General features: G+C 47.9%; 1 protein-coding gene across 1 annotated transcript; it reads right to left on the minus strand.

Moving 5' to 3' along the window:
- Window positions 1-1,909: 1,909 nt before the first annotated feature.
- Window positions 1,910-19,251, minus strand: LOC128278653 (uncharacterized). Its single transcript, XM_053017385.1, has 5 exons — window positions 18,972-19,251; window positions 15,078-15,179; window positions 2,479-2,650; window positions 2,315-2,376; window positions 1,910-2,172 (listed from the first exon to the last, which is right to left on the minus strand). The coding sequence occupies exons 1-5, from the start codon at window positions 19,249-19,251 to the stop codon at window positions 1,910-1,912; spliced, it is 879 nt and encodes a 292-aa protein (XP_052873345.1).
- Between the last annotated feature and the right edge of the window lie 524 nt (window positions 19,252-19,775).

Consider the following 19,775-nt stretch of genomic DNA (forward strand, 5'->3'; position numbering starts at 1 on the left):
AATTCATTCCGTTTCCGTTTTGGTGACGCAATTCTTCGACAACATTCGTTCGATGCAATTTGCTGGTTTGAATATACGGTTACATTGGTTTGTCCAAAATTACCGTACTCCTAAACTCTAGACAGAGGTTCGTTTACTCTTTGCCTTCTAGTGCTGCTGCTGAGGGTTACGGGGGGCCTGACAAAAGATGGGTCATTAATATGGCTTAAAATAAATAATATATCGTATAATAAATAAACTAAAATAAAATATTAAAAATGGAGAATAATACGCATTGCGTCCCAACCGATAAATACATTCATGTCTAGTGCGTATATTTTAAACGGGCGGTATGTATGCACAACTATATTCGTTTTGTGTTGGAGAAAACAACTTGCATAACTTGTCCCACCATAAGCCGCTCTATAATGTATAGATGAAAAAAAAAACAACGTAAAATAGAATACTAATCTCAAAATGTCCAGATGGCACCATTTTGATTGTTAAAATACTGCTTGTCTGTTTTTCTTCTCTCTAAGCTGCTACTGCCAATTGGTCGCCCTCGAAGGCTTAGGAAGATAGTGGCAAAGCAAATAATGGAAAGTATTTGGCAAAATATGAAGATAAACTATGAGAAAAGACAAATTAAATGAACTAAAACATCACGTTGCTTCCACAACGAGGAGACGATGGAAGGCGACAAGTGTGTTCAATGCTGTCACTTGTTTCATGTTTTTGCCGAGCATATCGATGGCTTCTAGGGCCGCGCGCTTCATTCGTACCCTAGAGCTCCAACGCACGGTCCGCAGGTTTCTTATTTCTTAGCTGAACTAACCTCGTGCCCTACTGAGGAGTGTGTGTGTTTGTGTGTGTGTGTGTAGAGGCAAAAAAGTACTTCAACAACATTCAACGTCTTCTAAATGGTAATAGGCACACTGTCTTGCATAAGTGCTGGATGATAAAGCTTGGAACACGCGTTCCTAGGTCGCTCTACAGTCTCTCTGCTGTCTGCCTGCTGCTGCCGTCGAGTTCGAGTCGTCGTAATGTCTTTGAATATCATTAATGTGTATGTGGTGTGACGTAGTATCTGCTTACGCTCTGCCAACAACTCCCTATCACTTCTTAAGGCAAACGTTCTTTGAGAAAACGCATCTTCGAAACACAATACGTCGGCGACCTCCGTTGTACAAAAACCAAAAAAAAACACACACACACTTGGCCCTGCACTAGAGAAAGGATCTGCTCATCCCGCGTATCTTGTCGTCCGTCCGGGTGCGTGTGTGTATCAATAGATACAGGCCATTCTCGCCGCGATAAAAGTGATTCAACGTCACCTTCTTAAAAGTGGTAGTTTTCGTTAATATTTTGCTAGTTTACTGCTGGATCGCGTCGTCGCAAGGCAATACCGGCTACGCAGAACCAGTCTGTGCCAGAAAGCCTGCCTCGGCCGCCCCCCGCCACGATACGTCATGTTGTATCTCGTTCGTTTCGACGATCTGATGGAATACTTTTTTAAAAAGGTAATCGAGGGGCATAGAAATGCATTTTGGTGTTGTGTCGCAGCACGTTGTGTAAATGTGTCAAAATGTTCGTTCGGCGCCAATTGTATGTTATTTTTGGTAAAAGATTCTACTGCAGCATTGTTGCCGTGCGCACTGCGCGCTGCACAGTGCCAGAGAGGGTGCACAGCATAGCCATGATGCGCATGATGGTTCCGTGATTTGTCTTTTGCTGTTTGAAAAAACTAACTGCGCCCGCGTCCGATGGTTCTGCTTCCGTTCCGTACCGGTAAGTCTAGTTCAAAATTGGTGGCCCTCGGTAGGGCGCGTCAACCAGGAGAGCGAGTACGAGCGCGGCGCACCGGAGGCCCCCGGTGGGCGCCGGTAGCCACCGACGGGTAGCGGGCCGACTGCGGGCCATTTTCGCGCGTTTACCGTTTACCGAGCGCCTCGCTCATCGGAATTGTCTTGAGGTGGTGCGCCCCGAACGGTCGCAGTAGCTGCTCGCTGTGCACCACGCGAAGCACCCCGGCCGAATCCACCGTGTCCACGCCGCCGTTTTCTTTCTCCAGTCTTTTATGTCGTTGGTGTCTTCGGACGCACCAGCAACACCAACCGATCATGATGAGCACCAGTGAACCGATGGCTCCGCTCGCTATGCTCGCCGTTTCCAGCATAACGCGGGGTCTTGTTGCTGCACGGTGGAGTAAGAGAAAAAGCGAAAGACGAAGGAACACAAATGTAATTAGAATGAGTTCATTATCTATCTCCGGATAGCGCGCGGGCGCGAAAGAGAGAGAGAGCCGCGGCCTGTGGCCAAGCCCTGGGGCACTTACGCAAGTAGGAACCGTCTAAATCTTTGTATTCGCATCGTGGCCCCATATAACCGTCGGCGCACCTAAAACAATGAGGGGAATAGGTTTTTTTTTTTTTTTTTGAGGTTAACATAACTCTCCACGACGCACCCATTCCGTGGCGCCGGATGAGGTTCTTAACTTACTCGCAATTATAAAGCAAGGAATCGCCAATTTTCACCGTAAAGCATGTAGCATCGTTGAGACAGTACCAGGCGGCGTACGCCGGTGGGCACTTGTAGGTGTGGAATGTAATATTTGGTCTAGCCGTGGGACTGGGTGGTCTGGGTTTTGGTGTTGTCCGACTGGAACAGGCATCTGCGGGAAAAGAAACACAAAAAAGAAACGACCATTAGTACTTTTTCGATTTCAATCCCTTCCTCTGGCAAGTGTTAAATCAAATTATGAAAATGTCGTGCCAAATCTGGAACCGAAAATCGAGATTAAGCTCTTCAAAAGAAAATTAGCAATAAGGTTAATGAGGTTGACGATAAGTTGAGTTTGCAGAAAGATAGGAGTAGCTGAGCTCCACCCGAAACTAAGAATCAAAGATGTTCAACAGCAGGAAAAGGTTTGAGACCAAACAATAGTTTATTGCGGCCAACATAGTATCATAAATTAAAAAAAGGCTCTACTGTTAAGTGTCTATGTGTTTTTGGTGGGTATAGAAAAGTGTTTCTCCCAAAAAAAAAGGCTCTAGCTGGCTGTTCGCAGACGAGCGAAGCAATTACATTTCGGCAGACACACAACAGCGAATTGCATCATAAATTTTCATAAAAAACCGAAAAGTGGACCAGAAGCTAGGATAGCAATATGCGCCAGCAAGAGTTGCACTCGTTTCGTGTCTATGGTTCCGTCGGCATCGAAGAATATTTGTTCGAACATAATTCACTCTGGTCGGAGGAGCATTCGCGAGAGGATCCATTTATTTTTTTCTTTTCCAGTGCCGCGAAAACTAAAGCGAAAACTATGAGACAAGTCAACGGTCCCCCCGACCGGCACCACAGTAACGTGCCGGGAACTGTTTTTCTCATTATGGTAACCTCAATCTCGCCGCCGCATGGCGTAATACGGTGGGGGGGGGTGACTCGGAACTAAATCAATCCCATTTATCGCTCTCCGCTCTGTCTGCCTTTTGTGCCCCGTTTTGTCTCTCACAGACTCCATTAAAATCTGGTTCTTATTCTCGTTCGAAACATTCATCATTTAAATTGCGCACTGTCTGCGATAATGATCTCAACTCTAGTGCTCAGTCAATTAAATGTGAACGCATTTAATGTAGCTGTCGTCCAGTACCACCATTCTACGAAGCGCTTCTGCCCGTTGCTCGGCACGGTTGGTGGCTTTTGAGACATGCGACCCTGCGCGCAACAATCGTCAGCCTATTGCCGGGGCACAACAGGAAACTACCATGCGGGTGGTGTGCTGCAACAGCGCGGCAACATGTGGGTAGCCTGGGCACCGAACGAATGCCCGAAACGATGGGACCGAAAAGGACCGAAAAAGGACAATCACTGCCCAAAGTCGGACGCTTAGAGATCCTGGGAAAGAGAGCGAGTGCTGGCGGTCGAAATTCTTCGCAAACATCCCCAGCCACAGGAGGTCAATCAGCGGCCGAGGATCAATTATCCCGTCGGCCTCAGCACACACACACGGTGGGCGCGTCACAGAGGGAAATAACAAATCAACACGTTACTCTCCGCACCTATCATTAACCCGAGGGTGGCCGGGTCCCAGGGTCCCGGGATAAGCGCCCGGGAGGGGGCAACAAAGATGCTGGCGGCGGCGGCGACGGCGGCCTCGTGTGCAGCGCCGCGCAGTGCAGATATGCGCGGGGCATGTAACCTTTTCGGAACCAAAGCGGAGCGGCGCGGTAACACATGTATCCATTAGCGGTAATAGAAAATCGATTACGTGTAATGATCAAACAGTTCGGGACTATCGCACGGGCGGCAAGGGATTTCGGGATGGAACGGAGAGAGACCCAAAAGCCACCGGCGACCGCGGCGTGGGTCGCCCCCCCGGCGGAGGGGGTTCGATCCTAGGCGCGTCCGTAAGCAAAGTGGCCGTCGACCACACTCGGGAGGAGCGGAACCTAAAATAAGACAAAGTGAGTAAAACAAATAATCGTAATCATACCAATTATCCACTTCGCTATTCTTCTCCCTTCTCCCAGGGCCCGCCAGGCCAGGGTTGTGTGTTAACATATCGGCAAAGGATCGCAGAGGACGGCCGCTCCGGCGCTCTGCTCGGCTCAACCTTTGCTTGAAAGGAGCCGCGCGCGTCCAGCAACAACGATGACGATGACCTGCTATGGAGGCTTCGCTCTCTCGCGGCCCTCCTCTGTCTTGTTCTGATCTTTGCGTTTCCTCCTTTTTAAATCTAAACTATTCAAAAGCCCAAACCGAACCGAACCGAGAAAGGCGGCGCGGCGAGAGCGCGACCGCGAGATCCCAATCCCATTCATCCCAGAAAGCTCATCATTCCATCAGTCAATCGTCCGTTGATCTCGTCGCCGTTGGCACCACACGACGCCTACATTTCCTCTCCCTCTCGCTCTCTATCCGTCTCCGTCTATCCATCTAGTGCTCTGTGCGATTCAGAGTTTGGGCTTTTTATTGATTCGGCCGCCGGGGCGATTGTGTGTTTGTTGAGAGAGCGCGATCATTGTTATTATTTTGATTTCATTTTCGGGAGAAGCCTAATTAGACACCACGGGCCCACCACCGACCGACCGACCGACCGACCATCCCCCAATCATCTAGGGGCTCGGGCTCCGAAACACAGCAGCTCTAGCAAGCAGACGACGCAGCGAAGAAGTGAACCGCTGTGCGGGGAAGGTGGTGGCGATTGGCACTTTGGAGGCAATGGAATCCAACCAAGGCGCCGCCAGCGCCACAGCAGTGGTTGTGAATTTTTCGACAATAATTAAAACCAACCGGTGAAGAGTTTCGCTGGGGAGAAACTGTTCAGCACATGGTAGGAGCTTTGGAAGAGTTTTCGAATCGTCTAATCGAAGTGTTTGTGTTGAAGCTTTCTACTATGACCAAAAATGACCAAAAATGAGTTCTGCGACTTGATCCTGTGTTACTGAATAAGTTAGTTGTATGATAGGCAGCCAAGCTGTCGCAGAGTTAGTGCAGCTAACTTTTGTACTGTAGTTTTGACGCAAAGCAATATGCCCGCGACATCTTTGAGCGGCTTGTCCATAAACCATCCAGTGACCAGTGACAGCTTGGGATCGTTTCGGCCCTGGAACTGAAACAGTTGGAACAAAAGCAAAGATATACACCTTCGACAGGTTCAGCTGGACAAATAGAAGAATTGGGCCAAAAGTGGGCCTTCTTCGACAGTATTACAAGCAGGCGCTGCTCTCAAGCACTCTGCATCGGCACCGCCGTGAAAGTGATGTTTTGATTGTGACAGCGATTGTCAAACGCAATGCCACCCTCACACATTCTATTGTGCACATTAACACGCCTTTAAGCATCAAACTTGGTCAATGTAGTTAATAAAACAAAATAATTGAAGTAACAGCCTTCGCAACTAATCACAACAGTGAACTCCCAGCAACTCGTGTGTGAGTTGCGGGAAAATGTTTTGTAGAATCCTCCAATGACAAATGTGTGCACAGTAGCCCGTTTGTTTCATGATTGGGTTGCTAGGATGGACGGTTGTTCAAACGGTTATCATTCCAGACCAACCGTCAACTGACAGAACTGACGGGTCTTTCTTATGATGGAACGTGCTACTTCCGGAAGAAAGGCCCTGACAAAGCTCTTGCATTTTTCTCGCTTCCGATATTAATTAACGGCGAGAATTCTAAAAGGATGAATTAAAGATAGTTTCGAAAATCAGTTTAACATTAACCATAATATCAGCTCTCATTAACCATAATATCAACATTCAATAAAAGGGCAACAAAAGATACATAAACTTCAACAGCACGAAATAGTTGCGTATCTAGAATCAAATGATTTTCACAAAGTTCAAACACATTAGATGGTGGATACCTCCGAAATTGTTCCTAGTTCACAAATTTTAAACCTAAACGATAAGAGAAGTTTAGAAATTTGCCACACAAACGCTTGTCACGTGTGTGGCACCGGAAAAACTCGATTGATTGTTGCGCGATCACACAACGACTCTTCCACCCGCACGGTGGTCTCCTGCCGCGTGCTCAAGGGCCGCCGGCAATGTGAAACACATCAATTCCTATTGACACGAAATGCCTTCATTTTCCTCTGGGGGCCGACACTCGTGCAAGGCGTGCACCGGAATTATCGCCGCAGTAGTGACTTCTTCGGACTGCTCTCTCTCGCTCTGTCCCTCCCTGGAGATGGTTGAATGATGTTTCTTCACCATTAATTCCGAGACTGGCTCACACGCGGCGCCCTTGGCTAGCAATTTCACGCGGCACGGTGGCGTGGCGCTGTTCTCATGGCGTATTAGAACGCGGACGGATGGGCGGCGGAGGCAGCGGCGGCCGACCCGAAAAGAGAAGGTATCCGTACCGCCAATAATTCGACCACCGCCGACGCCGCCGACTGATGCTGCTGCTCCTGCTGATAGCCATCGTTCCGATACAGTGAGAAGCAACAGACAGAGAGACAGAAAAAACGAGGGGAAAGAAGGGGCGTTTGAGAAGATCTCAAGATGAAAGTTATTTCTTCCGCGTGGTTGTGGATCTTCGGTGCCACCAACCGCCCGCCCGTGGGGTTGTTCCACGGCGCATCGCATCCCAACTTTCTCACACAAAACCGGGACACCCGGCCCGCCGGCCGGCCGGGAGGAATGTTGGATCAGAACCATCCCAGGGCCTAAACTGATCGTAATTTTCGGCGGGAAGCCGGCCGAAAGGAGGGTGGGCCCGTAAGAAACGCGGAACCAGACAGATCCGTACCTTGGGCGGATCGTTCGAAGCACAGGAAGGAAGTCTAGGATATGCGCGCGCGACCACAAAGTGAGAATCCGATCTCGCTCGAATCGGAAACAATAAATAAAGCAAAAACAATCATTAGCCTCGCGCCCCAGCCGGGGAAGCGGCTTCCCAAATTGCTGCTTTGCATGTGAGGCCCGCTTCGTCGAAGGACATGCCGCCTGTCGGTGCTGGTTCTGGTTCACACCAACCACCGAACACACACACACACTTCCGGTCGGTAGTGCTCCTGCCTTTTCCCAGGCTCCGCCAGTGTGATGGAATTCTTCAATCGAGTTCTAAGTGGCAAAGGCAGCCACTCAAGTGGCCGGCAGCAAACGGTAAAGGGAATGCATTTAACACCATTTCTAGACATTAGCCAGTGGTGTTCCCCGGGGTAGACTAAGGTCCAACAAAAAAAGGGTCTGATAGCGGGTGCTCGCTGCTCTAGCGGGTTAGGGTCTAGCCCCCCGCCGATATCATTTCTTCCCCACCACAGGCGGCATAGAAACATCGAATTTTGTCCTGGGGGTGTCGGAGCGCATTGTATTATCGCTCCCGCGCGCACACACAAATAACCGGAACTAACCAGAAATGACATCAATCAGACCAATCGACTTCCGCCGATACTACCAGATACTGCTCAGGGTTTACTGTCGAAAGAGGTGTGTGAATAATCGCGCAAAAATGAGGTACATACAGCGCGTCGTCACCCATTATCTTATCTTATCCCGATTACAGCATACTGTGTGTGTGTGTGCACGAATGTGGTGTGAACAAAACATTTCAAGAATGTTGCCGTCGGAATCTCCGTCGTGCGCGACTGAGGAATTCAGGTTGCACAACTTCATTACCGCACACGGCAATGAAAGGGGGTTGGTTGCAAGGGAGGGTTGTTGTCGCGCCGTTCAAAACACAAAGTCATCAAATGATGATTTCATAATGGAATTTGTCCATACTGATGCCACTCCGTTCTCGTGGGTGCAACCGGTACACGAACACACAACATCGAGCCAAGTGAGGACGGACCTCCGATCGATCCGATCATCCATCTGCCTTTTTCCAGTCGAAATTACGCTCATAATGCTATTGAGGTTTTTTGCACTCAACATAAACATTTTTTTACTCATCATAAAGAGGGGCACACAAACCGTAGCTTAACCCGATTGAAATACGCTATTTGTTATGTGTTGTAGATAAAATAATTATCTAAATTTTTTTCGTTGTTTTTTGAATTCATCTACCACACCTTTACCCACACCACATCTAAAATTTATCATCGAGCGAACAGTAAGTCTTATATCAAAACTAAAAATGTGACTAATACTAGGTTGCTCATTAAATTCATAGCCTCAGTAAGAAAAACACATTTTTATGGTTTGAAATACAAATGAAATGAATGAATGAAATTAAATTAAATGTTTTACTTGTTCAAACCGGGTCTTTTTTCACGAATTTTCTCTTTCACGCTGTTAATGTTATAACAATAATAGAAATTTATTTATTTTATTTCCAGTTTGCAAGTAATCCGCTAACAAAATTTCATGCGCATCGCACAAAACTGATGCTAACATCTTTTTAGGCAATTTCTAGACGAACTCGTTTCGGAACCGAAGAAAAAGGTATACATCACTGCTTAGCCTCTTATTTGACTTTTGACTATTTTGACATGGTGATAGACCCAAGCCTCATCCATAGTGATGATTCAATGCACAAACTCCACTTTATTATTTCGAAAAAGCTTTAACTATTGCCGAGCAAGTTGCACTCGAATGTGTTTTGTTCCATTTTTACCAAATGCGGGACCTATTTTGCAAACAGCTTTCTGAAATCCAATACTTCAGTCAATATATTGGTTATACTGCTCAATGAGATGGTCTTATACTATTTAGTCTTGTACTAAATCTGTTCAAGTGATTCGATGATTTCCAATACGATATCCTGCATTTGTTTTACGATTTCAGGTGTTGTGTCTGTTTTTTTACGTTTTTGACATGGATCGTGTTAAAGAATACTACTACCATATTTAAACTCAGAAAACCCCCCTTTTAGCTCCCTAATTAAAGGTGAAAAGTCCTTATACACTTTCAATATTCATTCATAATTTTCCTTTGCTTTTAAACCTTTCAAAAATAACAATTAAATCACTACACGGTAGTTGATTTTTGCCATTGTAAATAATAGTGTGACATGTCGATACTAAACGGCTTGTATAAAAAAAATTAAGTGACCGATTGAATTAAATCTTCACACACCTTCAAATGAAGAGTGTACAAATATAACAAAAAAAATCAGGCTCGTAGCAGCGCCCTCTGTTATCGAGGCTCCGAATTTAATGAGCAACCTAGTACAATGACTCGTGACAGATTACGAACCCTACGGACGCCAAGAACATCATCAACCTGTAAACTTATTTTGCCTTTAAAATATGTCATTGCCGATGTAGTTCTTCGATCGTCGGACGATGTTGTAAAACGTGATCGTTTAACTGATGATGATGATTTGATTGATTCAAGTTAAAAACATTGAAATTCATATTCAAAATGTAATTTCTTCTTCGGTTTGGCAATCTGTAGAGGCACTATGTTTTGTATTTAGTTTGCATAAACCAGTGTCGACGAAGTGCATGAGTGTGTTAGAACACATTACAGCGGATTAGGCGATGTCTTCCGTTTTCCTATTTAAAGACAGCGAAATAAAAAAAAATGTGTTTATATTGCATCCTAAAGCTTTGTCTTCCTTCTTGGCTGGCCAAAAAGAAGAACTGTTGCACGTGAAGAAGCGAAGCTCGGGTCCGCGCACAGCATCTGTTCCGGCCGTTCGGCGAAGAACGAGGCGGGTTTCGGGCGGGTTTGAGTTACAATAATCATCCTCACCTCATAACCGTCCCGCATGCGCCCGTCTCCATCTCACCAACCCACGAGTCCGTGTAAACCGAGCTTCCTTCCCGCAGCGCGCGCACCCGTCAAAGAAGCAAACACCGGCGCAACGCATCTCCTTGCGAAAGCCACCATTACCCACGACGCTCCTCTGCGGGCGGCGGCGGAGTGTTGTGTGTACACTTTGGACCAGATGACGTCGTCGTCGCCGCCGTCGGAGGACTTCAACATCAAACATCAGATGCAACGTAGTCGAGAGCGAGAGCGAGACCGAACACCAGTTGATTTCCATTTCGAGTTCTTCCTGCGCGGTTCTACCAGTTCCGTGTAGACGCCCGAAAAATGTGAGAGCAAAAAGGAACTGGGAGCCAGCAGCAAGCTGGTCACAATCTTGGTCCAATGCCATGGCCCGTGCCATGCGCACCCGGCAGCCAGGCGGCCGGGTCGGGTCGGGTCGGGTCGAGCAGGATCTCTTCTCCGCGCGAGACTGTCGAGGGGCTTGATGAACCGGCGGCAGGCCCGAGCGATCTTGATCCACAACAAGTCGCCCTCGGCGCGACAGTTGTTCGGTCGAAGAAAAGAATGTAAAACACACACTCGCGCGCACGCGCGCACGAAAAGGATCGCTGGGCAAACACACATGGACCCCGGTGGCAAGCTTTTGGGGCAAATAAACCGGAGCCGAGCAGTTGTGGACGCGCGCGCGCGCCGCCGTGGCACGTGATCCTTAGCATAAGGCGCAGTAATGATGGCTCGGGAACTGAGGATTGAATGACGGAAAAGAAGAGGCATATTTGCCCACACAAAAAAGCACACAGCACCAGGGCCGGGGAAACATGGCAGCACACGGACAGCCAAACCAGCACACCGGTTGCTTGGACGCGTTGGCAGCCGTCATCATCAGAGCTCGCGCTCTCCTTGCTGTTTCGTCTCCCGCCGCCGCCATATTATGCTCGTTTTTATCACGGCGCTCGATTCCTTAAATTTGGAACCACAGCAATCCTAAGCGCGCACACACACGCACGTTCTCGACAGTCACGCGCCACACTTATTTCATCTGCAATTCATGAAGCAAGTAAGAAACGGGGGCTCCCTACACACGACTATCGGTCGATCTTCAAATTAACTGATTGTTATGCGCATTATTGTGTGTAATCTGAAGGATTTTATTCTTCCTTTTGCCGAAATGTAAATTGGGTTCGGCAATCGAAGAAGGCGTTGATTAAACATTTGACTAATGGGAGCGCGCTGCTGATAAGATAGATGGTGGCGAGAATATCTTCGCCGGCACCTAGTTTTAGATTTATTTTTATAGATATTCCAGGATACATGCAAAACAATTAAATCATGGAATTATATAGCCTAGAAAATGTCACATACAATGTCAATGTGCTGCACAGAATCACCTTATTCTAGTCGATGGATAAGTACAGGGTGTTCCATCACGATCCAACTATTTAAATGTTGAATAACTCTGCTATTTGTCAGTCGATTTTGACAAATTGGCCAGATTCCGTTTATGCCGTTATGCCGTTTTAGTCATGCGGTAAAATAGCGGGTTGAAATTGTAGTACTCTACATTGAAAATAATCGTTCAACTGTGAAAACTGTGGGTGCTTATTGCTGCCGAATTTCTTCTGACTTCTTTCAGTGGGGCTTTTCGAAGAGTAAGGTTTATGCCAGCCAACCAAAGGCCATTGAAGAACTGAAAGCTAACATAACAGCGAGAAATGACTGTTACTACGTTGTCTACTAGCGAAATGTTGTCAATTACAATGAAAAATGCCAAAAGGAGGCCGCTTTTTATGTGTCTAATGGAGGCGGTCATTTGATCGATACTGTATTCTGGGTCGAGGCATTTATTCTGGGTCAATAAACGGCATTCTATACCCCAAAAAATCTTGTTAATTTATCAAAATCCACTGACAAATAGCGGAGTTATTCAACCATCAAATAGTTGGATCGTGATGGAACACCCTGTATAAAACAAATCCGGGTCATCCGGGAAATCCGGGTCAAGATGGCCTCGTGGAACATTCATTTTTGCTTTGTGTGGCATCTGGAGATGTTCCTTTTCAAAACCTATTTGCGGTGCATTTATTTCTTATGATAAGAAAATATATCCTGGAAACTTTTGGCGGCTCATCGGCTCATCCACCATCCATTATCGTTTGATCGATTCGATCAGCACCACGTTAATATCGCTAGAGCCCCTTGCGAAAGGACGCATCCAATTACGCAACCTCCATCAGGAGCGGAACTGTTAATTTCTAGTCTCTTACTGAAGACCCCAATCATCGCGATAAACAGTATACAATTAATGTGTTACGAAAAGGACCACCCGCCACACAGAATCGTTCGGGAGGTAAAGCAAAGCAAAATCATGGACGGTGCCAGGATGCCAGGATGTAACCCGGAGCAGCATCCCGGCCCACCAAAGACACGGTCCGTGTGGTGTGCGTGCTCCTACTCAACGGTGTACCGGCGTCCGGAACAGCAGTCACACACAACCTCGGTGGAAACAGGAAGAGCAGAGCAAACGGGGGGAAAAGAAAAGGAAAATGTTCCTGAAAATGTCGAACTTGCTAAAGGTGCATGTAATACACGTTTAAACAGAATGCCACGAAAGCAAGAGCAAGAAACGAAGCGGCCGAAGGAATAACCGAACACAAAAAAAAACATTAAAAGGATCCTATTTTTGGCCGTGATGAGATCGAATTACGGGCGTGTTGTTTTGGGAGGTGGTTTTTTCCACATTTTACTCGGTGTGTGCGCGTGTGCACGTGTGTGTGTGTGGCGGCTGCCACAACAAAAGCAAGCAAGAGAGAAGTTTCCGCTTCGTTCCGGGTTTGCCACTTTTCTTCCGCGTGTCTTCGATTCGTCGGGTCCGTCCACACCCCGGGGTCACCCTTCGCTCCGATCGCACCGCGGCAAGATCTGCACGAGGGACCCCTAGACGCGGGGAGACGGGGCTCGGCAAGGGGCTCTTGGCTTCGTTTTATTGCAGGAATCCAGAGGACACCAGCAACCCAGCGGGCCCAATATCCTACACTTCGCGATCGATCGTGTGGTGGTGGTGCTGTGCACATGTTGTCTGCTGGTGGTATCGGACCCTTCTTCCTTCCTAACCTCTCTCTTCCTCTCTCTCGTTTTATGGGTGCTTTCTGTCCCTCGCTGTGCACCGGGCTGGGGCGGTTCCCGTTTATGACTGGTTTGTTACGGTTAAAAGGGCTCAAAATCTTGATTTAGCACGTACTCGCGCACCGATAACTTCCCGTACGTACACGGGTTCCGGTGCACTCCGGGCGACCGAAACCAACGGGGTTTTAAGCGCCTGACGATAGGCATCGCGTGCGAAATGCAAATGTCTGCCCAGCGTGTGCGCATACATTAGAATTTCGGTGTGTTACGAAGTATGCGTAATATATGAGTTTCGTGAACTCAAGTCACGTTCGTTAAGCTAATACTTGTATTGAGAAGTATCTGTTTTTTACTTAAAATAATCGTACGCCACGCAGCACGCGACATTAATCCAGTGTACAAAACAGGATAAAAGGACGCCAAAGACAAGCTTCGCTCAAGGAAGATGGCAACCAATACACGTTCTTTCTCGAATTCGCTGTCTATGTCTCCGCTCTCTGTCTGTTCGCCAGGATCGCAACAGCGATCCGTCAAATCCCAAATCAACAGTTGGCGTGTTTGGGTGCGATCGTCTTTTGTTCCTTGCTTCCTTCCTTCCTTCCGTCCGTCTGCTTCGGGATTAAGGATAACGAGAACGATAGGGAAAATGTGCACGGTGAAATGGTGGAATACCGAGAGGGAATCGTCGAAGGGAGCCCCTCGTGTTCGCTGCGATGCTACGGAAGCCAATGGAAGGCCAAAAAATGGGCCTCCTTTCAGCAGCAGCCGCAGCAGCACATGTTTGCGTTTCGATCATCTGCCTTGGTTTGATCTTTAAAGCGACCGCACCGTTCTTGCTGCTTCACCCGTCGCGTCGCGCACAACATTATGAACCACCGCCAGCCAGCCAGCCGGGCTTCGGCAGCATCGCGAGGTGCAGTTGTCCCGCGGCGCCTTTCCTGCACCTTTTGCGCTGGGTTCCGGGCGCGCGCGCAGGATCGCTGGTGGTGTTCGCGCGTCGCTACAAAAGAGAGCAAGAGGCAAGAAGGACAATTTGAGGACGCATACATACACGCCGAGCGCAACTTACGGTAACGGCAGCACGCGTCGGTTTGCGCCTCTCGAGCCGCGCCGGGCTCCGGGCTCCTGCCGGCTTGCGACGCGCAGCAGATGTTCTGGAGAGCGCACTACACCACCATCGGCCACCAATCCGACAGCCGACACCACAACAATATGGCCGGGGTTTGGGACCCCGGCGACAGGGACACCAACGAGACCGTCTGCGCTACACCCGACCCTGTGTCCCGCCCCACCATTGCACCGGATCGATCGTACGCGCATCCCGAAGATGATCACCTCGTTAGGAAAGGACGAGAAACACCGCCACTCATAGGCTGGCTGGCAGGGAAGGCAAAGCAAAAAGGGAATCCTTACGAAAGAGCCACATAAACAGCTCCCACCGGCTGGTCGGTCGGTCGACCGGCACCGGGCAGGGGCGTATGGAAATTTTCTCCCCTAGCTGGTTTGTGTGGCCACCACCTGCAGCAACCCTGGCGAACCGGGGCGCGCGCAATGGCACGACGACGATGGTTGTTGCGCAGAGCTCTTCGCAGTGTGTAATTGTACGAAGTAACATTTGCGGTCCCGCCCTCAGGCCGGCTGGCCGCTCGTCGTTCGACGTTCCTCGACTGTCAATAACTTTCAACATTTCGTTTTACCAATTTTCGATCGCTTACGATCGCGCGGGTTCGGAAATCATTTTGGTGTGTGTTTTTTTGGGGACGCCACAACGGCAGAAGCAGAACGGACACGCGCCCCACGGACTCACCTGTCGTTTGTAGAGCTGAGCTTAACATTAGAAAAATTGCCACCACGGGCACCGTTCGGCTGTAGAGTTGGTGCAGCTGCTGCAAATCGGTTCGTCTCCTTCCTGCAAAAGACACGGGACAGACAGAGTTAATAACGGCGTGGTAACAAGGGCGTGAAATTGAACAACTCAAGATGCCACCGTCAAGTTTATTCCTTTTTGTTTTAGTTTTTTAGCACAACCAATAAGTATTGATGCTGCTACTGATGTCAGTGTCATGAAACTTTATCAAACCAAAAGGCCTTTGAAGAATGTCCTCTATAACAAACCAATAAACACCGAAACTACAAAGAAAGGAAGGAACATGACAACCAGAACAGTTGGATCTGTAGATCATACAAATAGGACAAATAAATTTCTTGGGCCGATCAACAGTCAATGTAATTGTGTAATAGCTGGTAATCAAGGCATTACAGAGAGAGATTGGGAGTGCGCTTGAGAAGTTTTACAATTCCTACACTCCTTCTAGTACGCTCCCGGCGTCTCTTAAGGCATCTAGATTAGATTAGAATCAAGTCTTGCCAGGCTAGATAAGGCACCGAAAATCACACGCCATGGATTACATACTCCTTATTCTTTTTCTTACGTTGGTGCTGCAATGTTCAGTGTTTGATAGGCCAGTTGAACAGCGCTCACTTTTAGTTGCCTATTAGATATACAGTACTAGCCAATCAAATAGGTAAAAGTATTTACGCTGCATTATACGATCATTTTTCAAAACCTATTGCATTCACTGGTAGTACAATGATAGCACAAGCAGTACTAAAAATAAGATAAAGATAGTCTAAAAGAAGTGAAAAATTCTAGGAATTTGCTTATTACAATAGAAAGCAGCCTGGCCAATAAAATAGGCAAATCTGTGAATAAGGCAAATTTTAATAAATTTACACGGTTTACACTTTTGATAATATCAAAAGTCAATATTTTAATTCAAAATTAGTCAGTAACCCGTATATTCACCGTTGTTTTCGGCCTGGTAGATTAGCCTCTTGCAACCGCCTATGGATCCTGCCAACCAAACGGATCCACTTTGATCAAAAGTGATATGCGATAATCTGTCGTTGGCTTGGTTTGTCTTGGTTTAAATCGCGTTACTTTTTTCCACAACAAAGCGTTTCTCACAAAATTTACTGATCTTCCTAGTACGTTGGCGATGCTTTCTATGTCGCGCCTTCGTTGGGCAGATTCTTCACAACCTTTCTTTCCTCAGGGATTGCAATGATTGCTTCTGCCCATTCTGGATGTTCTATTAGGAAACAACGATTTTTTTTAGATACACAATTGAAAATTGATTGCAGCAAGATCAAATAAACCAACGTATACAACGAACTACCTATTATTTTCAGCGCTAGTATTATTGCATTAACCGCTATTTCAGTTAGTACTGACCTTCAAACGAAAACTATTAAAATTTCATGATATTCTGCTATGAGTTTGTTACTTATTGTACCAAGAGTTACACTATTTTTGTCACTTTCAAAACAATGGATCAATCTTGATCAAGATTGATAAAAATAGTTCAATTTGTCACTCTTTTCCATTTCCGAACAACTAACGGGTGTTCGTGCTCGTGCTTTAAATAGAAGCAAAAAAACCCGAGACAGAACTGGAACTAGATTTTCAACCCACAACAAACCCCCACGTTTCCGTTTCTGTATCAATGGAAAGATGGATATTGGGCGGGCTGTGCGACCAAAACCCAAACGTCAGCAGAACGTGGCAACGTGGTGAGCGCCACCACCTACGTGCTACGCGCTGCTGCTGAGGGGGAACTGGCCCTGGTTACATTAATAGACATGTGCCATTTGCAGCATTTTTTATACTGTTTATTTTATCGACCGCGCACACGTGAATCACAACCACCAAATCCAAGTACCACAACCCAGCAGCGCTCGATTGCATCGATTAACAACGGGCGCCCAACCGAGCGGCCGGGTGGGCGGTTGCGTGGGTGGTGGTGGGAAATGCTAATCTCTGGCTATGTTTCTGCTGTTCAACGTGTGTTCGGTAAAGGCCAAACGGGCGCGCGGGGGTTTGTACGACGATTTTGGTGTTGAGCGCTGCTGTGTCGTGGAAAATTCTCAGCCCAGTGGCAAATTGCGTGTATCTATTGATCGATTCGCGCAATAATTTTCTAGAATCATACAAAATAGGAATAGAAAGAGGGATAAGGGAAATTAATTTCAGTTACCTTTTTCTATTCCGTGCAAAATATTCTACCATTCTACAGACACACTTTGCGTCGAAAAGGTGACGGCAAAACACAGTTCCTGGCCACTTGCTCGCCTGGTCACATAATTCGCAGTTGCCAAAGCGCTTTTTTGGCCATCTCCTCGATTCTACGAAGTGTGGCGACCAAAACTGAACGTGACCAAAGAATGGAAAACGTTTCCCTGTCGTGTGTGTGTGTGTGGCAAAAGAGCCGCCCATAGCCGAAGACAAACGGCCTGTTCCAGCGAAGGGCTATATACTTGACCCGATCGTAAAAGAAATAAGCTGCTGCCGCCCTCCGAAAGTTTTCTTCACCGCCGCCGCCGTCGTTGTCGTTCCCACAGCAAACCCTGGCACCGGCGAAGGCCACCGGCCGAGATTTGTGCCAAGAGTGGAGGAGAAAGACGGCAAAAAAAAAAGGAAAAACATATTACCCCTAGCACCTGAAAATCATTTGTGTCACGTTCCGTGATTTTCTTCGCCGACCCCCCCGGTGGTGGTGGTCGCGCAGCGGTCGGTCCGGATCGATCGTTCGCACCGACCGTGGAACGAAGATTGAATGATCTTGCGACGCGAGAAGCTCCCGGCTTCCGGTTGGGCATTGTTCGAGGCTGTGTTGCGTCTCGCTCAAACACACAGCGGCGAACCACTCTCACCGGCGTTTGGGGTCCGGTTCGGTTCAGAGGTTTCACACAGCAGCACCGTACAAGAGAGGGCAAAAAAAGCCACTATCGAAAGCCGAACGAACCGCCTCGTTTCCCCCGGGGGCCATGAGGAGCATGAAAATCTAAGAAAACTATGATAATTAACTATCGCTAACGAGCGAAGCTTAGATCGGGTTTTTGGTGAAAAGGTTCGTAATTGTGTTTGCTCCCTTGCCTAAATTGGTTGTTGCTTTGAACGCAGCCGCGAAAGCCGCGCGGAAGTTGCAACGCACAAAGAAATTTCATGTGAATCCCTCCGAAAACGGCACCGTCACTGCCAAATGGAATGCGAGGTCGCGCGGGTCGAGTACGGCGGCCAATATATAGAGTGACGCGTCCGATTGAGTAATAATCGGTTTTATCAGACCCAACACCCACACCCTTTTGGGTAAACAAATAAAGTCCACTATCTTCGGGCGTCAGGCCGATGATCGAGTCCGTGCGCCGTCAGATACTCCGTGCGAAATACCGTACCCAGTAAGAAGGTGGCCCCTGGGCACACCGACGATGCCGTCGCCCGCTTAATCAGACACTATTTTTGTGCCGCTTTCGTCATCAGCAGTTGCTGCTGCAAGCGCAACATGAGAAGACACTAATTGAGGCAACTACAGCCCCGATACTACAGCGAGGGATTGCTTTTATCTTTGGAAAAGCGCAAGGAGGAGCGAGCTTTATCTTAACGACAAGCGGCGTTGTGGTAAACAAATTCTGCTTCGATGATTTCGCAATCCGGGGGCCAGTTGCGAGACGCCACCGCACCTAGGAGCACCGGGCGGGCCCAACCGGTGACTAAGGCGGAATGAAAGTGGGTGGTTTGAAAGTTTCGCGATGAGCTGGCTTCGACGGCTGTGATTCGCCAAAACGTGTGACACGTGGTGTGACGCTAAAACATTCAATTGTAAGTGGCCATTAGCAAATCGATACCGCCGTGTGGCCTTACCTTTAAATCGAGCTAGGAACTTGTAGATTTCGTTGGGGACTGTGGAAAACATCGCGCTTATCGATCTGCTGCCCAGTTGCTGATGGTGGTGATGATGATCATACTGCTGATGATGATGATGCTGATGATGATGTGGCTGCCGACCAGCGGTCAAGATTTGATTTGGCGTGCTGCTTTTATCGGTGTCCTCTCTGACCGGTCGTGGTATCTGTGGTATGCGCCGTCGTCCAGTGCACGGTGGGATTCGTGTTGCGCAATCGGCAGCACTCGTAGGATCCATTTTTCCTGCCCAAAACCTTTGTTTTGACCTTTGCTCGAAACGCGTTTTCTTCGACCACGGCTACCACTTTCGTGATCGTTACCTTCCCGGGCGATCGTTTTCCACCTTGTCTTTTCCGACTGCTCACAATCCACGGTGCAACACGTGGGGTGGTAAACGTGTGGGATCTTCAAATTTTGGCCACCTGTCCTGTCAAAGGGGCCAATTATGTTGCCATTTTTTCTCTCTTTCAGCACCACGATTTTCGTGTCACGTTGAATGAAGGCACTGCGAGCCGGGTTTCGGGCAAATCACAGCGATCACCACACTCAATCACACACACACACACGCGGGCACACTTTCTATGAACCGGATAACGTCCGATTCCGGCTCGAATTAAGCAGCATTTTTCAAAGCCCACCACACCACCCTCTGGAGACACCACACAATAGCAGGCGCGAGCAAGGATTAGTCTCCTTTCATAATCCGCCTTCACTGGCTCTCACATCCTTCACGCACTCTCGCACGATCGGAGAGCGATCTGT

Source organism: Anopheles cruzii, chromosome 2 (assembly GCF_943734635.1).
Source record: "Anopheles cruzii chromosome 2, idAnoCruzAS_RS32_06, whole genome shotgun sequence".
Lineage (NCBI taxonomy): Eukaryota > Metazoa > Arthropoda > Insecta > Diptera > Culicidae > Anopheles > Anopheles cruzii.